Source organism: Peromyscus leucopus, chromosome 5 (genome assembly GCF_004664715.2).
Source record: "Peromyscus leucopus breed LL Stock chromosome 5, UCI_PerLeu_2.1, whole genome shotgun sequence".
Taxonomy (NCBI): domain Eukaryota; kingdom Metazoa; phylum Chordata; class Mammalia; order Rodentia; family Cricetidae; genus Peromyscus; species Peromyscus leucopus.
In genome coordinates this window covers 21,087,083-21,105,680 of record NC_051067.1, presented here as the reverse complement: position 1 = coordinate 21,105,680, position 18,598 = coordinate 21,087,083, and the positions used below count along the sequence as shown (strand labels likewise).

Sequence of the window (18,598 nt, the reverse complement as noted above, 5' to 3'; positions counted from 1 at the left end):
AGTCTGAATTCAGATCATTTTGGAAAACATTACAGCACAGTGAACCCTCTCCCCTGGCCTTACAAACAGTACAATGTTTTAGGTAAAAACAAAAATGCTGCATCAGATGCTCAGTCATTAAATTTATTCCATGCCCTGGCAAAATGCTACCACGTGCTATAAAACAGTAGAGCCAATTCCACTTTTCATGTGCATTAGCAGTTACAAATATTTATTCTCAGCAAAATACTTCTACTCCCCTTTTCCGTACGGAAAGCTCTGTAGCTCCCATTGTGAAGACTTTCAATAAAACTCAGGGGAAAGTGTAAGCAATCAGCATTCCCTGGGTATCTTCGTGCCTCCTGTTACTTCCCTCTTGATTTAAAAGCGGTGTGGAGCACAGACCCTGTCTCTGCTGGAGAAGACACTTACGATTGAAGCAGCATCAGCTGCGATCTGGTCCGGCACAGCTATAGGGTACAGGCTCCTAGTTGGCAAAGCCTGCCTGGATAGTTCACCCTAAATGAGTGTAGTGATGGGTAAAGGTCCCCAAAGTCTGTATAAAATGCTCTAAACAGCTCACAGTCGTCTTAATGTGAGCCATTTAAGAAAAATTAGAGACCTTCTGCATAAGCGCACTGACAGGACTTGGGAACTGGTCCTCCCGATGCCTGAGTGGTGTCAACCCTTCCCTACAGAATGGCGGAGAGCCTGAACTTCCGCCAACCTCTTCTCTTGAAAACAAAAGAGGAGTATTTTATTGTTAAGGTGGAGTTCAGATTAGGACTTAGGTAGATACAAGATTAATTCTAGGGCTTCTCTAATATTAAAAAAAAAATGACAGATTTGATGGAGTGTGCTAACCAGGAAAAGGCACTGTTGTCTTATAACGAGGGATCATAACTTAAGGGCACTTAAGTGCTTTCAGTCTCCCACACAGTGTCAGTTTTGAAACAGGACAAGAAAGAGAACTGACCGAAGGGAGGCTAGGGAAGGGCTTCACATTTACAGTTTTGTGAAAGCTCCTTTAAGGAGTTTCATTCACTAGACTATAAATTAGCTATAAATCTTTGTAACGTGATTATTAAATAAGATATAGTTAAATGTATTGGATAAACTTTATTATTAAGTATATATTATAAGCAAATATATTCAATATTTTTCATTAATAAAAGCCCAGCAGAGTTTCTCAACTGCATTGGAAGCTCGACAACTCCCTCCTCATATCTCTGTCCCCATCTCTTGGCCTCTCTTCTTCCCTTAGGCATATCGTTGTGACCCTAAGGGAGTTCTTACAGTGCTCCCTCTCTCCCCCACTTTGCATGTTTGTATACATGTATGTAATATAGATAATGTACTTCTGTAGTACCTAACACACACATATTGCTGTCTTAAATTCTGATAGCATGCTCTATTGTAATCTCATTAGACTTCATTTAGCTTTTTAGTTCATTGACTCTCTCATTCCCACAGATATTTCTTTTATATGAAAAAATGGCTACAAAGTATTTTTATAGTAAATAGTGTATCTCTAACATGCACCATGGAGGAGAAACTATCTATTGAAATATAACAAGTAAAGTTAAGCATCTTATTATCTCTTTGGCCTGGCTTCTCTGCTGTAGAATTGTTTGGAATCCCACCAGATCTCAGGATCCTGGAGTGTTAGGATACAACCTGGCTTGTTAGAAACAGAGATGGTCCTGTAATCAGACACTTCACAAGTCTTAGAGCATGTTTTAATGCCTTTCTTAGAGACTTAGACCATTGTGTTGGAGAAAGTCATTTGCATGTCACATGTCTATGCACCTGTGATAAAAATGAAAGTCTCCCCCTGGCTGGCTACCCCCAGATGCCCACACACGCCCCTCCATTTCATGTGTAACGAACATTATCACACTTACAAAAGGAGTCAGTCTCTGTTTCTTGCCAATATTGTATTATCCTGTTAACTCAGTTCCCATACCTGTTCTGTAGAAGCAACTGTGACTCTGTCCTGAAGGCCAGTTATCATTAGCACATCATACATGAAACAGCCCGGAGGGACTCAGCACACCCAAAGAAACAACCCCAGCCCTAAACGGATCCCTTGTGGAGTATCCAACTGGGGTCTGGTTTACATATTGAAAGGGTACAGGACAGACAAGAAACTGCATCCTATTTATACTCCTGTCCCCTTTACCACCAGCAGTTCCACCCTGCGTGACAGCCAAGGTTTCTGTGTCCTGTGCCCGCAGTCTGATAACCTTTCTTGGTTGTGTTTTATGATGCCATATGCTTCTTTCTTAAAATAGTGCGAGGGTCCTCTGATGCAAGGCCACCAATCAGCTTGCTCCCTGAATATCAGTGGGATGTTTGGGGGAGGATGTATGTGCTTCACTGCTGAATATATGCTGGCTCAAATGTCTACTTGGTGAAAATGCTAATTTAGAGAAACTTGGAGCTGTGTTTAATCTCATTGATTTTCTGTTTCCTGAGGTGTAAAACAAAAATAATAGTTGCATCTTCGAGAGGTGTTGGTGTAATGATTAAAAAGGCGATAGCCATGCATAGGAATTTCTCATTGCTGTCTGCACCTCGACAGGCTAGATTACCCTGCAATGAAAACCATCAGTGTTTCGGTCAACTGAAACAGGACAAGTGTGCATCTCTCGTTACAGATCATCGTCACAGTTTATGTTTTCATCAGCTTTGTATCACTGAGACCAAAGCTGGACATAGTTAACCTAAGGAGAGGAGAGAGAAATGCTTTCAAATAGTTCTGTCCACAGTCTCCTGGCTGCTTCCCATTGGACGCTGATGGTGCTGCAGCACATCATGGCAGAGCATGTGGTGAAGAGCCTGCTCATCTTAGAGTGGCAGGGAAGCAGAGGGGAGGAGAGGGGGGGGCAGGCTCCCCATTTCCTTTCAAGGGCAAATTCAAATGGCCCAACTCCCTCTTACTAGGTCCCCTCTCGTAACGTTCCCTCCTAGTAGTATCAAGGCTGGGAACCAAGCCTGCAAAAAGCCTTAGGGGGAGCATCTGAGTTTGTAGCTACAGCAGCTCATTGCTCTCTCTCTAGAACACAAACGGAAGTAGAGGCCGTCGCTTGGACTGCAATCCATCATGTGTGGGTCAGGACTGCTCACCCAGCCCCGCTTGCTCACACAGACTGAAGGGCCACCATGCACCTGATTCAGAACTATTTGGAGAACAAGATTGGCATCTATAATATGTGCTTTATAAAAAATTAGGTCATAGTATGATCAGTTCCCCGATTCCCCGAGCTTTAACTTTTCTCATTTAACAATGTGAGACCAGGCATGGTGACATCTACCTGAAAAAAAAAAAAAAAAAAACAGCACTTGGTTGGCTGAGGCAGGGGGACAATGAATTGAAGGTCATCCTGGGCTGCATATAGCTAGATCTTTTCTTGAATAAAAAAAAAAAATGCATGTATTCATATGTATATGGAGATATATGCATATATGGAGAGAGAAAGAGAAGTCTTACCTCAACTTGTTTATGTAAAACTTGTTATTTTTAACACATTTCAACATATGTTGTTGTTTCTCTGTTGAACTTTCTCATTCATCTTTTTTTTTTTTGTTTTGTTTTGTTTTCGAGACAGGGTTTCTCTGTGTAGCTTTGCGCCTTTCCTGAGACTCACTTGGTAGCCCAGGCTGGCCTCGAACTCACAGAGATCCACCTGACTCTGCCTCCCGAGTGCTGGGATTAAAGGCGTGCGCCACCACTGCCCGGCTCTCATTCATCTTTTATTGTTATATAAAAACACATAATATCATTTCTGTGTTCTGCTGCCTTTATTTCTAAAAGATAAATAGCTACAAGTACCTAAGTCTGTCCCCAAAGAATCCTAGTCAAAAAAGAACACAAGATTATATACATTGTATATAAAGCATAAGAATGTATGTATCTAATTTAAAATGGGATTTATAATTAGGGGCAAAATGTAAAGAAACTTTAGAATGACAAGCCCTACATAGTAATACTTGGCAGTTCTCAGCCTTGGCCTAATCTGTCCTCTATTTCCCCAGATGTGAGCAGCAATGTCTAATGTCTGATATTTAGTTTAGGCTGAGGGCCTTTCATGAGTGTTAACAACACTGACTTTGACGATGTCTGCTCCTGTAAGACCTTGCTGTGCTTCCCAGCAGACCTGGTCTTCTTTTCTGCCAGTCACTAATATGGCACTCTTTCCAGCAACATGGCTATTAGGGGTGAGGTCTTCTATTGGGACTCAGGAGTCGTTCTAGGACAATTCTCTTCCCACCCAGGCTAATTCAGAAAGATAAGAAGCCTTCCCCACCTTCACTGGCCTCACAGGCCTGTAATCCCAGCTCTGGGGGAGCTGAGGCGACAGGATGGAGGCTCAAAGCCACACTTGTCTGCACAGTGAGAACCCAGTGGGAAATCACAACCCACGATGCTCCCTAAGACAGCGCTGGGACTGGGAATGTGCACAGATCATTTCCCAGGGTCCTGCCTTCATCACCTCTTTCTCCACCTCTTTGTTTCAATGTCTTCAATCACTTCTCTTCATATTGCTGTCTGCTGTTTTCAGGAGACTTTGCACAGAACAATCTGTTAGTGAAGATAATTATCATAAGCCTGGAGGGAAAAAAAATGCTTTCTATTCAGCATTTTCAGAAGGGAAAAATTCCCTTAGCTAAAACAAACAAAAGTCAAAAATATACAAAAACCACCTTGCTCACAGCATTTAGCTTTCTCAAGTGTATTTTTAAGAAGTCCAACTCCAGTTCTAAAATCAGACAGATGAAGTTGCTTCTACAAACCTTATTGTCCGCAGATAGCTCCCTGGATCCTGCACCCAAAACCTGCCATGTTAGATTATGAAACAATAAGGGGAGAATCTAAGACTGACAGAATGTTGTCACAGGCTCCAAAACTCAGTTTGAAGAATCTGCTATAGGCAGACCATACTCCTGGGAGAATAAAACCTTGTGGGCTGTATGGCTGCCTTCTAATCTCAATCTTCAGGAATGATTAAAATACTTACTAACTAGACATGGGAGAGTCCAGAAGGGTATTCAGCCTATTAGAATAGAGGCCATCTGCAGCTAGTCCACATAGCAGGACGAGTTCACGAGGGCTGACTATGACTTCTACTTGAACATTGTCTAGGTGCCTGCAGCACTTGGCCTCCCACATCAAGTGCCCATCACATCTTCTCCCACAGAATATAAAAGCTTGTACCATGGCCCCTTATCTGTGGTTTTGTGTTCCCCAGTGTCAGTTACCCATGACCAACCACTGTCCAAAAATACTAAATGGAAAATTCCAAAAATAATTCATACAGTTTTTTCAACTGCATATCATAATAAACAGTCAGGTGACCCCTCATGGTGTGTGTGTGTGTGTGTGTGTGTGTGTGTGTGTGTGTGTGTGTGTGATACATGTGCATGCATATATGTGTGCACAGGTGCACAAGCTTAAGCGTGTGCATATGAAGGACGAGGGCTGACATCCGGAATGTCTTCCTCCACTGCTCTCCACCTCACTTTTCTCAGCTGGGTCTCTTTACTGAGGCCAGTAAAGAGTTTTACTGAAATTTGCTATCTTAGCTGGAGTGCTATCCAGCAAGTCCCTAGGACCCTCCTGTGTCCACCCATCCTGCAGAGTCCCTTTGCTGGCCTTACAGGCTGGTGCCACCATTACAGCTGTCACATGGGTGTTAGGGATCTGAACTCAGGTTCTCATGCTTGTTTAACAAGCACTTTGCACACTGAGTCATCTCTCCAGCCAGAGTCCTCCCCTTGCCATTGCACCCAGTGCTCCCCATTCTGCCTACTCTTAATTCATTCAGTAGCTCTCTCAGTTATCAGCTCAATTGCTCTGGTATTAGAGTATCTGTGTTCAAGAAGCCCTTATTATACTCAGCAATGGTCCTGATGTACAGGAATGAGGATGTAGGTCATTTGGGTGTGCCAAAGAGAAGCTGTAAAGTGCTTCCTTTAAATGAAAAGCAAAGGGTCACTACTTGATAAGGACAGAAAAAAATCACATGTTGAAGTTGCTAGGGAAAATAGTGTACACAGCACAGAGGATGCTAGAAGTCCTGAACACTCTACTAATTGGGAAAAGGCCTGGAAGCTGTGTACCCTCTAACCCCAATCTACTTCAATTTCATTATGTGCCTCCATCCTACAACCTGCCACAACAAACAAAGCATCCACCAAGTCTCACACACACACACACACACACACACACACACACACACACACACACTCAACCACCACCACTACAAAACAATAACAACAGCAATAGTGTGACACTCTTCTGTGTTTGTGAATGATTTGGAATTTTTAACCTTGACTTTAACCTCTTCAGTGTGTACTGAACTTTTAGACCAAATCTTAAAACAACAACAAAAGCATAGACAAGATCTGAAAGATACATCCTTTTATTGAAATTAATAACATATTGTTGCTATTTATTAAGTATGCTAGTTGTCCTGGGCTGATATAACGATGGCCACAAAGCTTAAAATAACAGGATTTCATTACATTATAATTTTGGAGACCAGAAGTCTGGGTTGAAGATGAGCCATGATCCCTGAAAATCTTGGAAGATCTCATCTTCATCTTTTTTCCAGCTCTCATGTCAGCTAGCATGCTTCCCCATCTTGGATCCATCTTTTCCCATATTTGTCTGACTCTACCATGTGCCTTTTAAAGAAAGGATTTATTGTTATTTTTTAACTAAGAGTCTGACTGACTGTGTGGGAGTATGTACACCTGAGTGCAGGTGCCCACAAAAGCCAGAAGGGGGTGTTGGATCCCCTGGATCTGGAGTTACAGGAGGTTGTAAGCCATCTGATGTGCTGAGAACCAGACTTGAATTCTCTCTGAATGCATGCATGCCCTTTACCCCTGAGCCATCTCTCCAGCACCTCCTGTGTGTCTTTTATAAGAATACTTGCTCTTGGGCCCACCAACATAATTTAGGATGGTCACTTTATCTCAAGGTCTTTGGTTAGATCAGAAAAGATCCATTAAGATCCATGTCCATGTTTCCAACACAGACAGTTTACAGGGGTGGATGCCATTCAACTCACTGGGGCTAGGAACAAGAAAGGGGGTACGGACGGGGGGAACAGAATGGACAGCGGGAGTTCAAGGCAGACAAGCAGAGGAAGACAGGATTGTCAAACCCTTCTTTTTGCAATCATGGATGTGTGGTGAATTTATTTTTTCAAAGTACGCCCCTCTGAATGGTTCTGCCTCCGTCTGGTATTGGCCTTAATATGTTGTCTTTCTACTTTGTCTTTTTATAAGAGGTAAGGAACTTTTTAAGCCTTATGGCTTGTATGTGAAATGCTTAGTTTCTAGCGGATAGTAATGTTTGGGGGAGGGCTCCAGAATCTTCTGGATGAACAAAGAGCCTAGCTGACAGACTTACATACTGCTGCAGGGCCCACCTTGCAGGTTATAGGTGGCCCTTGTCTCTGATCTAGGATCTGTTTGTAGTCCACTACGTGAGAAGTTAGAGTAGTATATTTCCTTCTCAACAGACTGGGCCACCAGCATGCCTTTCACACCAATGTACTCACATCTTCCCAAGCATGAGTGAAAACAAATTCCCCTCCCTTCATGTGGGAGCCCGTTTTCAGGTTCCTCATGGCTTTACCCAGCAGGTCTGCATAGAGGGGATGATTGGACCACGGGCCTGAGTGCAGGTGTCTGAGATGGTCTGCACTTGGCTGAGCTGGGGGGAGGTCTTTTGCTCCACCCCTTGGCGTCTCTATAAAAACCCTGAGGCAGAGACAGTCAAGGCCCGTTGGAATAGGTTCCAGGCATTCTCGAGGTTATCCTGTGTTTTCTATCTGTTTATCTCCACATTCTAAATCCTTCTATATAATATTTCCTGCTGCTTGCACTCAAGAAAACTCTGAGGAACTGTGGGGTAAACGCCCCACACTTTCAGGAGCCATTGCCAGGAATTCTGCCACAGCATCAAGAAAAGTAACTAATACAAACATGTCCCAAAAAGCTCTTCCCTGAACTCTGTCCAGTCCCTCTTCCTAAACCACTGGGTTTGGAATGGATGCTCCGAGCTTCTCACATTTAGATTGGGAACATGTCAAAGACTTCTGCTATCTTCATGTCACATAACTGTGCACCCATCTAGAAAGCCCAGTTTTCAGTCCCTACCTTGTTGGCTGATGGCTGCCTGTCCTTCCTCACTTCCAGGCCCCAGTCCACAGCGTCCTTCCCCCTACAAGCTTGCATTCTCCCCACAGTGCCTCTGACACCACCACTACCACCCTCCTGCCCTAATTGCGGTGTATCAGCCTTCATGGACACCTCTCTGTGGAAGAGCTCCACCTTGTCCATGCAAATCTCTGCAGAGTTCCTCTGCACACGGTCCGGGCTCAGATAATGAGCGCATTGTTCTCCATGGCTATTCCTGATTACAGAGCTGATGTTTCCATCCAGTGCTTTGCTGTTCTTGTTGCTGTCTGTCCTCACTAAACTTTAAGCTCTATGACACCAGAAGTCTTACCTTCTTGCTTTTGAGCTAAGATACGCATCCTTCCCATAGACAATCCATGGTCTTATCAGGCTGATTCCTGAGGGTGCTTCGCAGGCCTTGCTGTGCATCCAGGTCACTTCCAGATCTTGTTAAAATGCAGATTTGGAGGCAGAGCTTGGGATCGGCAGTTGTAATAACCGCCCTGAGTCTGTAGGTCTTTGAGATTGCATTTTGAGTAGCAGAGTCCCTGGACACCAAACCAATTTAAGAATGGGTTCTTCAAGTCAAGTGTAGGCTGGGATGGGAAAAGGTTGTTATCCAAATAAGTGACAGCGAGACTTATTGCCAGGGTTCTTTCCTATTTAGATTATCTGGGTAAAAAAAAAAAATCTCAGGAAAGTCACCTAGGCCTGGTGTGCAGGAGTCCTCCTGTTCTGAGTGATAGAATGTGTAGCGCTGTCTTCCCTTCAACATACCCTCCCTTGCTTTTAAAGGTGAAGGAAAACCCCACTGTATGTGTTTATAGAACAGTTTAGGATGGCCGTTTTCATGATGGAAGGGAGGGGATGACTACCAACAGCAACAATTGAGTTCAATCAGAACAGGCTAATCATTAAGCAGGAGTTGTCCGTGGGTGGAGACAAGCACAGGCTGTGTAAAAGGCATCACTTGGCATCAGGAGCTATCTGTAAGGATGTTTTAACAACAGACATCAGAAGCAGGCTTTACCAAGGAGGTACACAGCACACAGAACAAGGTCAAGGGCGAACACAGGGAACACTTTCCCATCAGCCCCACTACTTGCTGAAACAAAGTGGTGCTAAAAGCCACCAGATACAACCACAAGCACTGTGTTGTATTCTGGTCCCCCTTGCCCACCTTCTATTGTAGCAATAGGAGATGGCACTTCTGTCCTTCAGCCTCAGGTGCAAGACTTCGGACATCTTCTAGGAACATCACATGAGGTTAGAAACGTTCTGTCAGCCTCCTTGTTGAATACGTCAGCTGCTGGCCACATGTGGTCATTATCCTCTAAAGTGTGGCTTGCACAACTGGGAAACTGGGTTTTAACTTCATTGCATTTTAATTTACTAAAATGTGAACAGCTTCATGTCACAAGCCGGTACCATTGGGCACCACCAGTTAGAGGATGCCGACTCAAGGAGGGCAGTTAGGAAGAGGAACCACCAAACAAGTGACGGTCCAAGACAAGCCAACGGGCCTCTTGCACATTTCTCTTGAATAAAGAGCCCCCACCTTCAGGCCACATCATCTGATATGCAAGCTTTCACTAGCAGCTATGTCCAAGTTTGCTCCGCTGCGATCACAATGATACTTGCCCAATTAAGATGAGGACACACAGCCTTGGGTCAGGCTTAGTGTTCAGGGACTAAATAACAGATTGCTTCCAACCCAGTTGTTTTAATAAGGCCAGGTGGGGTTTGCGCAGGTCTTCTTATTCTGACCTGTGGGGCAGAAAGTGAAGTTGGAAAGGCTGGCAATGTTCAAAACACAATTCAGCAAGGATGTAATGTGCTCTGAACACTGTTTCTCTCTTCTCGGCAGAGCTTAGAGGAGACAGGATGAAGGCAAGGCCTAAGGGTTAGAAAATATGTTTGCCCATGACACAATGAGATTCATCCTTTTGGGCATCTAAACAATACTACAAATGTATCTTTGTCATCACCCAGATACAGCGTATAATTAGCTGAGGACTCAGTGACATCATCTGACAGGAGCAGATACAGTGACATTTACCTATGGCTGGTCTGACTGATGATCCAGGTGGGAAGGGAGATGTTATCAAAGCCCTTGATGGGCACTTGTAGAAAGGGAGCTCTAACTAAAGAGACCACCTCCCTAACTCCTGCCCTCCTCCCCCCATCTCTTACATCTCCTCCAGAGGATGGCAGCTGGATACCGACTCAACAGTGATAAAAATGAGCCTGAGTGTCCTGGTTTGGGCAGCAGATAAGAAGTGGGACAAGCCGGGCGGTGGTGGCGCACGCCTTTAATCCCAGCACTCGGGAGGCAGAGGCAGGCGGATCTCTGTGAGTTCGAGGCCAGCCTGGGCTACCAAGTGAGTTCCAGGAAAAGGCGCAAAGCTACACAGAGAAACCCTGTCTCGAAAAACCAAAAAAAAAAACAACAAAAAAAAAAAAAAAAAGAAGTGGGACAAATGACAAGGCAATAGCATTAGTGCCTAGAAACATCACAAAACCTTTAGCTTCCCCCCTGCACAGACTCTTACCCGGGGAAGAACCCTTCACAGAGGAGAGACAGCAGCGACCTGTTTTTTGTGTAGGCTAGTTTGGGGGTTGCTGTTGTTGTTGTTATTTCCCTCCTTTTGGAAATTAGCATCCAGAAAGTTCTTGGTAACACTGAAAGTGACTGTACATTCTTTGATTGACACTATTTTGGTAGGCTCCAAAAAAGGGGAAAGAGGGCAAGGTTGGGACGCAGAGGGAATAGGACATGATAGAAAGAACATGGGCTTGGAATCGGACATGCCTGGCTGTAAACACCTGTTTCTGTTAATGCTTCATCAATATTACCCAGGGAGCTTGTTAAATGCTACAGATTCCCGGGGCTCTACAATGACCTACTAAACCAAAATCTCCCAGCCCCGAAGTCTTTTTTTTTTTTTTAATAAGCATTCAATATGATTGCGAAGTGTAGCTTCTCAAAGCCTAGATTCCCTGAAAGGTGATTTAGGACCAGTCTCCGGATGTCCTGTGAATGAGTGAGTGGATTTGAAACATCTTTTAAAGTCACTCAGAATAATCAAGACTCAATAAACACGGCTGTGAATTTGCCTTCTTTGGGATACTGTTCTCTGGAAGCCTCTATAGTATCACTTGCCTTGCTAAGCCCTTAATCACAGAGCAATGGCAGCTGGAGAGCAGTCAAATCAGTCAAATTAGCCAGGATCCCTAAGTTGCCTGGTGTTCGAGAATGAATGGAAAACGGGTTTCCCCCTATGACTGCAACTGAGAACCCTGGAGGAAAGTCCCCTTCATCTCGGGGACTTCCACTGGAAGCAAAACCATCAAGGATGCTGTAACAGGTTGTCTGGTCCTGGGATGTGCCTGGACCCACTTGAGAATATAATTTGTCCTGGCCTCGATTCCACCCTAGGGCTGGGACAGCCGCCTCCTGTAGTAGTACATCTTGCCTGCGTTTGGCAGCGGGAGGCTTGGAGGGGGTGGCCGTGGCATCCTGCCCTGAGTTTCCAGAGTGAAGGTGGCCACAAACCCCGCTGGCTGGGAGCTGCGGGTATTGCGATTCACCGAGGGGTGGGGCTGCCCCGGGAGAGCCAGAGCGTCGCTAGTGGAAGAGCCGGTTCAGCCCTCCGCAGCCCTTCCCCCGGGGTCTCGGGATTCGCTCAGGCTCGGCGAGGTCAAGACCTCCAGCGCGCCAGCCTGCCCCGCCCCGCCCCGCCCCGCCGTGTCGCTGGTGTAGCGTGGGGGCATGCGGGCGCGGCCGGGGGACGCGAGTGGCAGCGCGCGGGGCGGCGATCACCGACCGGCCCCGGACGCCCTGGGAGCGGATGGCGGAGCCCACGCGCGCCGCGAAGCCGCGCTGCAGGCAGGGCGTCGTGCCAGGCGCGGGCGCCGCCGTGAAGCCCAAAAAGAAAGCTTTTTATTTGCTGAGCATGAAGCCCCCGAAGGACCCCGCCCCCAACAACAATAACAACGTGTCGTTTGTGATCCACTGTCAACTGGGCAAGGAGATCAAGCACATTTGCAGCAACTGCAGCCGGGGGGAGGACGGCCGCGACGGTGAGTGCCGGGCGCGTCGGGGAGGTGGCGGGAAGGTGGCTCTGCCAGTCTACGGTCCCTGGTGCCGCCGAAGTCTGCCACCTGGACAACTGCGGGCACCTCCGCTTAACCGCCCCCACCCCCGCTCCCGGTCCCCCACTTTGCAGAGTGTCACCCCGAGTCAGTGGGCTTGCAGCGGCGCCCCCCCCAAAAAAAGCAACTGTGGGGATTTGACTTAAGAAGGTGGGGGTCTTGGGAGATCTGTCCACAGCAGCACCAAAAGCTTTTAAAAAAGATGTTACACCTGCTCCCCCATCCCCCTACCCTCCACTGAACGTTCACCCCATCTCTGCCGGCTCCTTAACTGTGGGATTTGCCGGGTTACATTACTGATAGGGGCTTCCTTAAGGTGGGTTCCCTTGAAAGAGGTCATTGGGTTTGACCCCTGTGGGACCCAGCTCACTGAGAATTTGTGGAGTTGTGTAGAATGGTGGTGTCCCTTTAGAGTAAAACATGGCTGTGGTATTTATTTATTTATTTATTTATTTATTTATTTATTTATTTATGAGTGCCGCTGCTGCTGGTCCCTCTTGGAAGGATGCCTAGTGCCCAGTGTGGGGGAGGTGCAGGCAGTGGCCCTGGGCAGAAAGAGCCAAGGACTAGAGACAATTGGCCCTGGAGCTGGCAGAAGCCTCTGCCAATGTAAATGCCTCTGTGGCGGTGCCTTCCTAAGAGCCTGTAGGCACTTCCCCAGCATCTCACTGAGCAGACACTCAGGAGGACCGCTGAAGGTCGCCCCGGAAAAGTTTTAAGCAGCGGATTTGACAGAGGGAGCATGAGCTGAGGGCCAGCCCCGAGCTCACTGCCTAGCTCCAGTACACCTGCTTGAGCGGGCAGCTTTCCTGTGTTCCCTTCAGAAGAACAGATATTACTTAGTGTCCCTCCGGTTCTCTGCTGGCCTCTGAAGTGCTGGGTAATGAAGTGACTGCGGATGGCCTAATGTCTTTTCAAAATTAGAGTCCTGCTAGCTTAATTATAGTTTTCTTTGATTAAAATGTGAGAGAGGCTGTGTGGTGTGGATCGAGGCAGCCGAGAGCAAACTGGGACAGTACTGGAGGTGGGAGAACAGAGCTAAACTCTTCCTGTTATGTTTAGAAGAAGATAATGGTTCTTGAGAAGCACACGGTGGCATGCATTTGTTTCTCATGCTGACCGTAAACTGGAGACACCACGGTGAATGCCTACAAGCAGATTAACTAGACCCCGAACTAGACCTTTCCCATGTAGTATAATGGAGACTGTGCTGCGGGCCAAGCTACTTATTAAATGCCATTCGCTCTGTGGACTGAATGGTATCCAAATGGGCTGCTTCCCCATTCGTGGGAGTTTGTTTAAATTGGTGTCTCTGTGCACTGCTATAATAAGGAAAGGCGTGTTTCTACACTCAAGGATGCATGCTCGTGTATGCAATTAGGAGCTCCATCACTGGTAACGTGTGGTGTGTGCTGTTCAAGGCAGGCATGTATTTTAACCTGCAGCCTGTTTCCTTTTAAGACGCACACATTTTCTGCATAGCTTCAAACTTCAGAATGCCCTCAGAAGCACATGCACAACAGTGTTCTCTTGTCACTTAACAAGTATTTAATTGCAGATCTGTAGGTGAGAGGGGCTAAGGTCCCAATACCTAATTTTTGTCTAATTCTGTACCACTGATCAGTCCTACTAAATGTGTGGTACCCTAGTTTATCAAGGGAAATAGAATGTAGTCCAGGTGGATTCATTTTTTTTATGTAAGTCAGGGACATCAGAAATTTTTATTTAATTCATTCTGTGTGTGTGTGTGTGTGTGTGTGTGTGTGTGTGTGTGTGTGTGTGTGCATGTGCATGCACATGTGTGTGTGTGTGTGTGTGTGTGTGTGTGTGTGTTTGGTGTGCCTGTGTCACGTCACCCATATGGAGGTCAGGGAATAATTTCCAGGTATTATTTCTGTCCTTCCACCTTGTGGGGCACAGGAATCAAACCCAGGTCTTCAGGCTCTGTGCCAAATGCTTTTACCTGCTCAGCATTTCACCTGAAATTTCACTCAGCATTTCAGCTATTTTAAAGAAAATGTATTCCCTGGGTTGTAAGGGTACAGACTTCTCCCAGTGCACCTGTTTGGTAAGGTTCAATAGAGAAAAACCTTCCTTCCTTCTCCTGCTCTTTCTTTGCGGTGCTGAGGATGGAACCCGAGGCCTTAGACAGGCCAGGCAAGCACCCTCCCACTGAACCACATTCCCAGCTGGAGAGAGATACTGTGTGTAATAGGTCTCACCTGTATAGCATCTCCCTCCCTGAGTGTGTCTAGTTCCTTATCCAATCTACATAGCTGCATCCACGTAGCTGCATCCCTAGAAAACTGTGACCTATTTAAGAAGTCTTCCCCTAAAATGACAATCATCTTAAACATTTAAAGCATATTTTAATAATTTTGCCATCTAAAGATCTATAACCAAATGTCTTTAGCTGATATCTATATAGTACATTTTAAAAGAAAAATATTCTTGGCTAGTTGAAGAGTACATAAAGTTACATTTTAGCCATGATCTTTTAAAAATCACATTTATTTATTTGTGTGTGTGTGTGTGTGTGTGTGTGTGTGTACACCTGCACAAGCCATCATACATGCGTGGAGGTCAGAGTTCAGCTTGTAGGAGTTAGTCCTCTCTTCCAAAATGTGAGTCCTGGGGATTTTGAACTCAGGCCATCGGGTCTGTGGTGCCGTCACTTGCCAAGCCACTCGCTGGCCAGAGCAGTTATCTTTCCGTTTAATTTATTTTTAATGTTCTTAATATACAAGCATCAGCATTAAAGACGTTTTTGCTGACTTTAAGTAAATCTCTTTAATACTGGCAATAAACTGTAGACTAAAGCTACCACTCACTCATGGCCAGTTTTTGTTTCTGCCCATCTTTGCTGTCTGTACAGAAGCTGCTTTCAGATAAGGGAGTGGATTGATATAACACTTCTTCAGCACTAAAGGCCATAGAGTTCCAAAGGACAAAGGCAGACAGCATTTTCTCAGGACACTGGCATGTTGATTTTTAAATGGCTTTTCTTTCTCCCCCTCGACAGGATGTAGAGATTTTGGGATTGTGGTATGTGTGTTCATAGCTGTGTGTGTGTGTCCTGTACCTTTTCTGCCTCTATAAAGCTAAGCTTATTGGAGTCACAAGTGAGGAGAACCCACAGAAGTTTCTGGTACTTTTTCAAAAATTCTCCTTTACCTATTTGTTAGACAGGCTGGCTGGTAGGAAAAGAGGGGAGAATTATACATTTCTAAATAAAGTAGAGATTGTGTATATTGTAAAGCTACGAGAAATTATTACATTTTCACTAAAATTTGATATTGGAAGTCAATAGGAAAATACTATTTCATTTATAAATGATTGAAAAGCAAGTTTACAGGGAAATTCAAAACAGAAGCAAAGTATTTCTGTATATAATTTCCTGAACATTTCATATTCTTATTTTAATTCCTTTTGAGTCTTAGTCATGGAGAATTATTTTTAGAAAACAGTCTTACTGGTGATTACTAAGATGTGGGTGTGGATGTGGCTCAATGGTAGAGCATGTGTTGAATGTATGTGAGGCTGTGGGTTCTAGTCCCAACACCACAAACAAGGAAACCCTTTCCTGTGAAGATGTCTTTCATTAGAAAGGAAACATTTTAACAGTTTTGAGAAATACTTGGGAGGCTCAGTCTTGTTTTTGTAGTGAGTTTTAAAAGTAATAAAATAGCCTTTGGAAAACAAGGCGTTGTTGATGATTAATTAGTATGTCAGCCTGTCTTGTTACTCTTAGCAGGGATTCCTGCCTTTGGACACTGGTATGCTAGCTCAGTAATCCACTTTCTTGCTGGATGGACCTCCAGGTTTCATTTTAGGAGACAGAAATATTAATGATGTTTCTTAGTCAATTCCTATAAGATTTTTTTTAGTTGTTATTGGTTTTGAGACAGGGTCTCACTGGATATTTCTATGCACATGAATTGTCCTGCCTCAGCCCCCCAAGTGCTAGGATGAGAGGTGTGGACCACTATGCCTAACTCTCCCATGTGAGTGTTGAAGGGAGAATTGCCCTGGATCTTCATTACCATGAACTGTGGACTCCCAGCAGGACAGCCCTTCAAGGGAGCATGCCCTGGGAGTTTCTATGAACCACACTCCTGCTTTTTATGGAGAAGGTCAAGGACATGCTGAGTAGCCAGTCCTTCAAGGTCAAACCATGACTTGATGCCCAGGCTGCTAGCAGAAGTGTTCAGGAAGAAAGATGCACCGTCTAGTGTTGGTCCACAGCTGGACCCTGGAACTTCCCTGACTGCTGGCAAATAAAGCTTCCTCCACTTGCTAGCCGGGTAGGATATTACAGTATTATTTACTGCATGGAATTGCGAGGATTAAATGAGATAATTGGTACAAAGCACTTAGCATGGTTCCTGGCAAGAGAACATGCTTGAGAAATATTAGCTGTGATTACTATCATTTGTCTGGTTACCGCCAAGTTCAGTTTTGCCTTGGATTTTGCCTTCTGCTGTACTATACTGTATTGCCTCTTCTGTAATTAAATTTCTTGGCTTGTGTCCAAGATGAAAACACTCATTCTCCATAACTCATGGTTAAAACATATATTTTTATATCCTAAGTAAAAGAACACTATGTGTATACCTAAATTTATAGTGGCCAAGTCCTTCTATGGATAACTCGGGAGTCAAAGTAGGTGAATTGAGATCCAGTTACTTGTCAGGGTCAGGGGACGTAGAGAAGAGGGTGGAAGCGGACACAGGGCTGAGGGTGAAGTTTTGGGATAGAGCACTTGCCTAAAATGTGGGAAATCCTGAGTTTGAACTCAAGCATGCAGAGAGGGTGAGGGAGGCCGGCAAGAAAAGCAAAGTGGACTTAGCGGGAAGGAGTATGCAGAGCCAGGCAATTCTAATGAAGGTGGACCTTCAAATTCTGTTCAGGAGGCAAGTCGTCCAACAACTGAGATTTGCTTGGCTCTCCTACATCGTTTGTAAGTTCAGTAGCTTATTCGTGCCGGGCCCTGATCTGTTAAGGGTAGATACCAAGAGGAACATCAACCAGCTACTTATTACCTTCGAAAAACTGGGGCTTTAGTGACAGCGAGAAAGCAACTGTCATACATCTTGAGGACACTGGCAACTGTGTCAGGAGGGCAGGAAAGCTTCCCCAAGGAGGGGACATTTGGACTAGGAGAAAGGCAGAGTTTTCCAGGCTAATAGAGGAAGCATCTCAGTAGGAAAAAATGGAGGATTGGAACCATGAAAGAGCACTGTGTGTCCAGAAAAGAAAGTTTGCAGGATGTGTGGAATCGGGCAGATAATGACCTCGACAGGAGTCTATGAACACAGCGGCCGATCCTTTCTAATCAGTTACTTGTGATGCACTGGGAAGATGGAAGACAAAAGTACAGGGACTGCCAGGGAGATGATAGTAGATACTTAAATCCACTGAAGTTTGAAGTGTCTAAGAGGGAAAGCTGTGGGTTTGGGGAGCAGGAAGTGTGGTAGGTCTCACTTGGAGCAAGAGATGTCACAAAAGGCCTAAGGAAGTTTTTGAAGGAGTTCAGATTTCACCTACTAAGCAGCATAGGCTTTTAAGCACAAATGACCTCACCAGGTTACCTTTGAAAACAATCTTATGAAAAGCTATACAGTATACAAAAGGAGACAGACAGGATGCACATCACCATGACTCCTTACTCCCAAATGACTCCAAGGTGCATTTAAGTGGGATTTTACTGTTGTGTTGCTAGTAATACCTGGGAAGAACCAGGCCAGGGAGAGAACTCAGTCACTGTCGCCATTCCATAGCTCAGGAAAGAGTGCCCCTTGACCTTGAGCAGTCAGTGTCAAAGGATGGAGATCCTGCAGTTCTGTTCTGCACTCAAATTGTGTTTTGTGTACTTGCAACACCAGCAATCAGCAATGCAAAACCATTACCTAATTTTATTTTTAGCATAGTATCCTTTCTTCATTTCTTTCTTGTATTTTATTTATTTACTTATTTGTTTATTGTTGGACTGAGGGTTGAGCTCAGGGCCTTGCTCACAGTAGGCAAGTGCCCATTCATCAACTGTGTCCTCCAAACCTCTTTTTTATTATTTTGAAATAGGGAACTGACTCTATGGCCCAAGGAGGCTTCAAACTTGCCATCCTCCTGTCTCTGCCCTCTGAGTAGCTGGGATTATAGTCCTGTACCACTAGGCCTGACTTTAGCATGACATTCCATTCATGAATACTTCTAATAAATTCCTCCATTTAAGTATCTCTCTGATACTTGACACGTCTGCTCCCATTCA

At 45.1% G+C, this 18,598-nt stretch overlaps 1 protein-coding gene across 13 annotated transcripts in view; it reads left to right on the top strand.

The window, feature by feature from the left end:
- The window catches only part of Phactr1 (phosphatase and actin regulator 1), a 482,351-nt gene that overhangs the window by 232,723 nt on the left and 231,030 nt on the right, over window positions 1-18,598 (top strand). The window contains exon 1 of one of the 13 annotated variants that reach the window (XM_028867748.2): window positions 11,983-12,258. The exons of 11 other annotated variants lie outside the window; for them this stretch is intronic. In XM_028867748.2, coding sequence (XP_028723581.1) covers window positions 12,027-12,258 — 232 coding nt within the window. In that variant the 5' untranslated portion in view covers window positions 11,983-12,026. Of the gene's footprint in view, window positions 1-11,982; window positions 12,259-18,598 lie in introns of those variants that run through there. One more of the 13 variants, XM_028867749.2, reaches the window with a different exon arrangement.